The sequence below is a fragment of the Eschrichtius robustus genome, chromosome 5 (assembly GCF_028021215.1).
Source record: "Eschrichtius robustus isolate mEscRob2 chromosome 5, mEscRob2.pri, whole genome shotgun sequence".
NCBI lineage: Eukaryota > Metazoa > Chordata > Mammalia > Artiodactyla > Eschrichtiidae > Eschrichtius > Eschrichtius robustus.
In genome coordinates, this window is record NC_090828.1 from 24,279,012 (window position 1) to 24,288,288 (window position 9,277).

Consider the following 9,277-nt stretch of genomic DNA (forward strand, 5'->3'; position numbering starts at 1 on the left):
CTGAAATTATTCTCACTGAGGTGTCCACTAGCTTCAGAGTGTCAAGTCCAGAGGAACCTTTTTAGACCATCTTAAACCTAGAGAGCATTTGCACTGCTGAATAGTTAATTCCTTTGGAAACACTCTCTTTCCTTGGTTTCTATGACATTGATCTCTCTTGCATTTCTTCCAGCTTCTCTGACTGCTCCTTCTCAGTCTTTTTTATGGATTTACCCCAACAGTTACGCAAATGGGACAACAGTACTAATGGAGGCCTCAATTCATATGCCTAAATATTTTAATATTATCAATCAGGCTTAAAAACTATTGTGTTCTAACCTCCTAATCTGGAAGACTGAGTTCAAATAAATATAGAATTCTCAGATTCCTAGGAGTTCCACATCAGACCTTGGAGGCATGAGCAGAACCACCACTCCCTGACCTGCAGCCAGGCCCCTCTTTTAAACCCACTCCTGATTCTTTCCAGTAGCAAAAAGGGGCCTCATGCACATATGTGTAGACTTTAGTCTGCACATCCAAGTTCTTTTCACATCGCACCCCACACACAGCACACAAAGAGTAGTGTATTGACCATTCTTCAGGCCTAAGCGTGTACATACCGGCAGCACAGTTGGTACTCAGGAGAATGGACCCTATGAAGAGGACTGTGCGACACTTGGTGCAAGCTCCCGGCCTTTTGGAGAAGGAATTCTGGGGTCCTGGGTACCCAGAGTACGGTCTAGGGTGTAAGCTCCAGGTAAGCACATTCCCTTGTCCCTGTACATTCCTTATTCCATGAGGAGCAAGGCCCAGGGCTCTCTAAGCATGGGGCTCAAATCCCACTTGCCCTAGTTTATGGGCAGGCATAAAAATCTTGATGTTCTTCCAGGTTCTATTTTTGACCTTCTCTTTTTCACACTTTACCTATGCCTGGGTGATATCATCTATTCCCATGGCTTCAGAAGTTACTTTCGATCAACTGATGACTCTCATATCTATATCTCAAGCCCAGATCTCTCTCCTGAGTTTGAGACTATATCTCAGTACTTATTAGACATGACTTATTACTCATAGTATTCCCCAATCTGAATTCACCATCTTTTCTATCCCATTGCTATCCACTAAGCTCCCCAGTCCAGAAACCTGGGCTCCATACTTAACCTCTTTTTCTCATTCTCTGTGTCTAGATAATCACCAAGTTCTAGCAACATTTTCTAAAATTCTCTCCATTCCATCGAATTTTCTCCATTTCCACTGCCATTCTACTAGTTGAAGCCACCATGATCTCTACATCTCTACAGCAACAACTTCCTAAACCATCTTGCTAAATAAATATCTAGTTAAGTCACTTCCCTGTTTAACCCTTTCAGTTCTTACTGCTCTCAGGATAAAATTCAAATTCCTTAATTGTTGAATGAGGCTTATATTATCTGATGCCAACTTTCTCATCTATTTCCATTCTCAGCCATATGCAAAGTGTAAGTAATCCCTAGAATGCATCATGCCCTCTAGCCTCTGAGCCTTCCTACCAGCTGCTCCAACCCCCACCATTCCTTTACTTGGCTAATATTTGTCATCACATTCTTCTCTCTGATGTCACTTTCTTCAAGAAGTTTTCTTTTACTATGAGTTATGTATTCCTCTTATTTGACCCCTTACCACATATCACACTGTATTATAAATGATCCCTAAATTGTTGTCACTCCCTCTAAACTGTAACCTCTTTGAGAATATAGATTAGGTTTGTCTAGCTTAACTTTTAAACTCTTGATGTTGCAATATTAATTGTATGCTACAAGATAATTACTCATCATATTTTTTCTTCCATTTTCATTACTCCGATCATTACCTTCATCTCATTTGGGGGACATTTCTTCAAACCTGTAATAATACTAGCCACATGAAAGTATTTTTCCAGAATACAGTTCTTTGGATCAGCATCACACGTTAGGCACCTACAACAACATACTAAACGTTTATAAGAACTTCACATATATTTTAAAGAAGCATTTATCTGTAAGATTTACCTATCAAAGTAACTAAGTATTAGTAGGAGAACACATTGTTTTAGTGGCAGAAGTTTTCAAAGATAAAATATTCTGTCCAAAGCTGGCAATATTTGAAGGAGAAAAATTTAAACTACTATTTCATGCACCAGACTCTTTTATAGTTAATATTAGATATTATGTTGAAGTAAAATACTGAAGTAAAATTAAATTAGTTGACGTAAATGTTAAAGGGAAAACTACAAATATCCTTCAGTCAAGAAAATGTATAGAAAACTAACAATGGGTATACATACATACCAGCACCATTGCACATGTGTCTAAATAAGAAAGGGGTGATGCAAAAATGAATAATTATCCATTTCAAGAAGCAAAACAATGAAACATAGTATTTTCCAAGTTTATAAGTAAGTGCTTTGGGAAATAGCCTATTTTTATATAGCCCTAAATTTCATTCAATTTATCAGACAATGTCAGCTTTTAACAGTATTTTGGTTGTGGCATTTTAAAATTTTCCAGAATGACATGTATTGGATCTATAATCGTTCTCTAATATAGCAGCTAAATCAACCAAATTAAGCCTACACAATTGTGAGATAACAAGTGTTATAACCAGATCACTCTCGCTTTTATGATCTTTGAGGCTTGGTCACTGATGTTTAAAGTATGCAAAAACAAGTATAATCTCTGACTTATTTTCACCTGGTATTTCTTCTTTCTCCTATAGTGGCTGAGCTCTAGACAAGTGGACATTTTAATAGAGAATGAAAATAAGATAACACACAATTATAACTTTCAGGCTAGATGCATTTTCATGGTGGCATTAGGACAAGTGCAAATGGCTTGTGAAATTTTTTATTACTAATCCTTTTTGTAGGTGAAGAGTATTTGTGAGTCTCAGCAGAATTAAAGAGCTTAAATACTTGATCTAAAGAATAAGAGATACCATATTACGGAAAATGGAAGTGATGAGTTAACTTTGTACTTTTATATTTTTAGTCCAACCACTTATTTTGTTGTGTTCTTTTTTTTCTTTTTTACTTGTCTCCCCCTCTGTCTTTCAGGGGAAAAGCTCATGCGATTCAGCTACCCAGACATTCACTTTGATATGAACTTAACATATGAGAAGGAGGCTGAGCTGATGCAGTCTCATATGATGGACCAAGCCATCAACAATGCAATCACCTACCTTGGAGCTGAGGCCCTTCACCCTCTGATGCAGCACCCACCAAGCACAATCGCTGAGGTGGCCCCAGTTATAAGCTCAGCTTATTCTCAGGTCTATCATCCAAATAGGATAGAAAGACCCATTAGCAGGGAAACCTCTGATAGTCATGAAAACAACATGGATGGCCCTATCTCTCTCATCAGACCAAAGAGTCGACCCCAGGAAAGAGAGGCCTCTCCCAGCAATAGCTGCCTAGATTCTACTGACTCAGAAAGCAGCCATGATGACCACCAGTCCTACCAAGGAAACCCAGCCTTAAATCCCAAGAGGAAACAAAGCCCAGCTTACATGAAGGAGGATGTCAAGGCTTTGGATACCACCAAGGCTCCTAAGGGCTCGCTGAAGGACATCTACAAGGTCTTTAATGGAGAAGGAGAACAGATTAGGGCCTTCAAGTGTGAGCACTGTCGAGTCCTTTTCCTAGACCATGTCATGTACACCATTCACATGGGTTGCCATGGCTACCGGGACCCACTGGAATGCAACATCTGTGGCTACAGAAGCCAGGACCGTTATGAGTTTTCATCACACATTGTTCGAGGGGAGCACACATTCCACTAGGCCTTTTCATTCCAAAGGGGACCCCTATGAAGTAATGAACTGCACATGAAGAAATACTGCACTTACAATCCCACCTTCTTCAGATGTTGACATACCTTTTTTTTTTTTAATATTATTACTGTCATTAATTCTTATTTTGTGGACGCAGTGTCATTTGCTCTGCCTAATTACAATAAGGAAGAAACAGAAGAGAGAAGGGATGGGATATTGTTTCTTGACAACTTGGCTTGTTTATTTTATGGGAATTGAAGAGCAGTTCATTTCTGCCATGCATAGATGTTAAGGTATATCATGCTTTGAGAAAAAACATAATCACTTGATTCGTAAAGATTCACCTAAGGATTCTAATTTGCCACTGATGTTCAGGATTATGATTGAAGGCAGGAAAGATTAGCGTTTTCTGGGTAGGACTTTCACAGTTTAAAATGGGATAAGTAATTTTACTGTTCAAAGAAGAATTTGTTTCAAAATGTAAACTGTTTTTTTTTCCCTCTAGAGATCATGGAACACAAACACATTATTTTCAGTGATAACCCCTTGGAAGACTTGTTGTTGTGGGTTCTATGTTTACTTCCCCATAAATTCCATAGAATTTATAATACGGTATGTTGTACACTGTACCATATAGCAAAACTTTTAAACTACAGGTAGTTAAGGACAGCTACAAATACATCTGAGGTCCTAGGATCTTATTTTTCTAAACTTAAGCACTGTTTTTCCATAGTTTTGATGACTGGCATTTTATAGACACCCTGGCAGCCTTACTTTTAACACCTTTAATGAATAGTATTTTTATCTAGTTTTCAGAATAACATATGGTCTAAGAGCGGCTAAGAGGCAGTCAATAGTTTCCAGAAGGGACCTCTGCTTTTCTTAAATTTGTTTGGGAAGTTTTCTTTTAAAGTTGTAATGGGATGGCAGCATAGTATATGTATCTGTTTCTAAAAGTATGCTTACGATTGTCACTTTATCAGCATTTAATCAGTGTTAACCAGTCAGCAGAAAAATATAATTAGGCTAACAGTAGGGGGGGAAAAAATCCACTCAGAAATCCCTTTTCTGGTATTTCTCTTTTCACTGGTTTTTCTCAAGCTGTGACCACCCAGTGTTTTGTCCATAGTCTGTTCAGTCTTTTACTCTTCTAGTGGAAGGTCTATAAAAATCTTGCCATAGGCTATTCCTTTCAAAATCTCCTCAGAGCAATTGCTAATTTGACCTGAATGTGGTAACTTGAACCCCATAAGATTATGGAACTAGGGCTATTTATTCTAGTATTTCTTCAATAATAATATTTACCACTTTTTGGTACAAGGAAAAGGGAACGTCTTTGTAACCGGTACATTAACTAGAGATAAGACAGAAAAACAAAACTTATTTTTACCTTTTTCTTGGAGTCCAGAATGTGACTGAACCTCCAAGCTTGTGTCCACGTCCACATTTTTCTGTCTCAAAAACATGCAACTATTTATAAGTTCTTGTCAGAAATGAATCTCAATCCCTTACTGCAGAATTTTTCTTCTTTTAATTCATACATACGTTGCCATATTTCATGTACAGATTTTAATTTCTTTTATACGGGTGCTCCTCTGCTTTTTCTTTGCAGTCTTAACAGCACTAGAGGGGAGGAACTGAATGAAACTGATTAAATTCATCTTGGGGGGCACCCTTGGAGGGGGAACTTACTGTCTGTGTTTAGGGAGGACAGGCCTGACCATGACTGGATTATCTGATAACCATTTCTGAATACTAAAGTTACATTAAGCTGATAACCGCTGTAAAAAAAAAATCATTACATGGGGTGCTGAAACTGTGTTTCTTAATGATGCAAGAATGATGTGAGAATTAGCTAGACTAGAGAACTGTGGACAGATAGGCAGATCTGGCCCCAGTACTGTTCTTCACTCATTTTCTAGTTTACCATCTGCTTACGTAAGCAGCTTCTAAGCACTGACACAGCTAGAGCTAGGCAAAAATGGTTACAACGCAACTCTCTTTTACTAGCCCTCTGTGGTAATTATTTCTGGAGAAATGTCTAAATTGTTCCTTTAACTCTGAGAGAAGGCACCAAAACAGAAATGCAAAATGTTTTAAAGAGAACGTCCACTGTCACTTTTCCTGCATGCTTTGGTACATTACTGCATTGTGAACATACAGTGTATTCAAAGGTGAAGCATGTCTTTGAGACTTCCTCACCCACCTGCCCCAACCACTCATAAATAATTGGAATTTAATTTTTTTTTTCCTTTTAGAGGAAGGTAAATAATTTAAGGTTAGTGATTTTGTGTTTTACTACAATTTAAGGAAATATTTGGATGGCAGTCAATATGTTCATAACTTTGGCTATGTGTGAGTTTCTGCTGGCATCATCTATGAATTTTTTTCCTGGTTACTATTTTTTATTTTCAGTGTATGAACAATCATGTACCTACCTGCCCTGGGATGAAACTGAATTTAGGTGGACCTACAGAGTTGTATAGTACCCCCATGAGGACAGTACTAATGCACTCTCCTTTTCTGATTTCATCTTTTTGAGAATATTTTTTATTGAAAGGACTTAATACTTTTGAGAGTGTATTTGCTACAAGTGTGTACTTGTACTTTCTTAGCTTTATATAAGGAACAAAAAGAGGTAAAGATGGCTCAGGGTGTGGCAGGGACAAATGAGGACAAGATCAATTCAAATGTGTAGTTTAGACAGAATTTTTGTGGACACAGTGCTTCTGGGAAACCCTGGATGGCTATATTTGCATGCTTCTTCACGAAAGGAAATATGCAAGGTGGTAGCACCTAAAAATAGATATGAGAGTCAGACACCAAATAAATCAAGTTTTACATAACAGTTATATGCCCAGTTTATTTAGGTGAGATTTCACATTACAGATTATTTGAGGGGCATGAAAATAGGTTAGCTTCTGTATTTTCCAGTTTGGCAAAAATTCATCACATTGCTTTGCCCTAATTTTGCCCAGAATTTTATCTCCAGCTCCTGTTAGAGAAATGTGTTGCCTCTCTCTGATAGTGGTCAATCACTTTTAAAAAGCCATTCTAATCTGGCTTGTTAAAATAGTGAAAGTGACCAGTAAGCAAATTGGAAGAGATTTTGAGTTGTTGAAACATGCCATTGAGAATTTTCTGGAGGGACAAAATGGGAGAACGAGAGACTAGGATTCAGATTTGGCTAAAAGTAGGGATTGTCTCTCCTACATACATACAAGCAGCTATATACATGCATCATAGTACACATACACACACATTCTTTTAAAGAAAATTCATGAAAAAAAGCAGAGTGATCAGATGTGTTTCCAGAGCCTACAGAGAGTTAAAATTATAGTTAATACCTGAGCAACTTAGTAGGTTTACTTTACCAGATTGTACTGAGAAATATTAAAGTTACTAGTGTGTCTTTAGGACTAGTTGCAACTATTCAACTTAAACCTTGAGGCTTTACTGTGTACTTACAGAACAAATCAAAACAAATCAAATCAAAAAAAAAAAAAGCTTTAAGTTGATTTGATATAACCTCCAAAGTGAAAGAAACACAAATTACTTTTGAATAGGAAGATACAGAAAAGAAGAATTTTCAACTTTTACTTGTTGACAAATGGAGAAAAACAAGAATGTTTTAGTGAGCTTGGTATTGTTTTGATTTATGGTTTTTGTGTCTCAGTTGTAGACCTCACAGAACCATGAAGTTTTATGGTATTTTATAAATGTTTGACAAAATTTACATCAGTGAAGGCATTTAGATGAAAATGATGTTTTACTTACTTCCCAAATGTTATCTTTAAAGTGATTCCTTATGGTGGAAAAAGAACAGAAAAGGCTGCAAAAATACAAATAAAAAACTATATGCTCCTGGTTTCAAGACAGAACTTAGACTATAGGAGGTACTGGATACATTATTTTTTAACTTTGAATTGTTCATTTTACAAAAAGGGATAAGTTACATTTGTGGTCATCTTTAGTTATATTTTATATATATTTTAGTAAGTACTATCTGTGTGAAAATATTCTAAAACAGAAAATTCCCCAAATGCAAAAGTAAAGAAGAATGGGGAGGGGGGGCGGTGAAATTAAAGTCTGTATATATGAAAGTTATCTTAGAAATGTTTTTAAACCTCCAGTTTCTGCAAGATAATTAAAATATACAGTAACTGGTCTTAAGATCCTGAATTTAATGTATTAAATACTTATAAAATTTATTTATATTGGTGCCTTTTTAAAATGCATTGAGAGAGTGTTGGTTAGCCATTGTAGCTCTACCACACTTTTATTGTGTATTTTTAAAAATCACTTAAAACTGATTACTATATAATTCTTCTTTGCGTTCCTAGGTCAAAACTGTTAGAGGAATTTCCAGTACAGAGACTTTCAGCTTATCTGCTTAAAGTAAAAGGAAACTTTGAAACCAGATGTTAATATCTTTTTAGTTTGATAATATTTCTGAATACCATTACAAGATTATGCAGGTAAAATATGAGGTAGAGGGAAATTGTAGCTGTGAATTGCATTGTGGTATGTGTTTTTGTTTTGTTTTTAAGGAAGAATAAGTTCTAATATCATACAAGGCTTTATTAGTGGAATTTTTGGTCAATAAAATATAGTATTGTTTTGGAATTTCACCTGTAGACTAGTGTTCTGCTAGTCTTAGAACTTCTGTCTTCTAACCTGTTAATGTTTTGTGGAATGATGTAGAGAAACAGGTAATTAATTCTCCTTGAACAAAACAAAACTGAACAGTCATATCGCATTGCTGTTCTCCAAAGCATAATATCAAATGGTTTCCTACCATGGTTGGGTATTACTTGCAATGGATGTGTTAAAATATGACAGCTTTTTAAAAAATGAGCTGCTTGTTATTCAAAGCAAATGTCATATGACCAAGAAGCTGTGATATGCCAGTGTTTCTTTTTATCATAGTGTATTGCTAGGCCAAATAATGACATCTTGAATATTTTTACATTTATTGCAGAAACCTAAAATTTTGGAATTTCCATAAGGTTTTTATGTAACATTGTATTTTTAGCCTTTTAGTTTTCTCTTGCTGTACTGTAAGTTTGTGGATATTTTTCACACACACTCTTAGAAATAAGTTCCTAATTCTGTTTACGGGGTTTTTCTCCGGTAACATTGCATTTGTATATTTTCTGTATAAATTTGTTGTGAATTAACCTTTATCCCATACAGAGAGTGGTACATGAATGACTAGTTTTCTAAGATGTCCTTTTTATTGTGAATAAAATATAAAATTTAGAGGCCCTCTGCTAAGCCACATAAAGTACAGCATAAAACTTCATATAGGTACAGATAAGCCAGTTTGCAGTTAATCGGGCCCTTCAAATTACCTCAAGTGACACACAGTAAGAAAAGCTTCTTGAACGGGTGGAGGTCACTGAATCCCCAACTATGCACTTATCAGGATTCTACTTAATTTACTGGAAATGGATTTTTTTAAAAAATGAATACACTGTAACAAGGGAAGGACTCTGGGTTTTGTTTTTTG

The 9,277-nt window shown here is 36.2% G+C and overlaps 1 protein-coding gene across 6 annotated transcripts in view; it reads left to right on the plus strand.

Moving 5' to 3' along the window:
• IKZF2 (IKAROS family zinc finger 2) overlaps positions 1-8,712 on the plus strand; it is a 173,054-nt gene extending 164,342 nt beyond the window's left edge. For all 6 annotated transcript variants that reach the window (XM_068544529.1, XM_068544527.1, XM_068544525.1 and 3 more), the window contains one exon: positions 3,050-8,712. In XM_068544529.1, the coding sequence (XP_068400630.1) occupies positions 3,050-3,774 (725 nt within the window). In that variant the 3' untranslated portion in view covers positions 3,775-8,712. The remainder of the gene's footprint in view (positions 1-3,049) is intronic.
• The last annotated feature ends 565 nt before the right edge of the window (positions 8,713-9,277 follow it).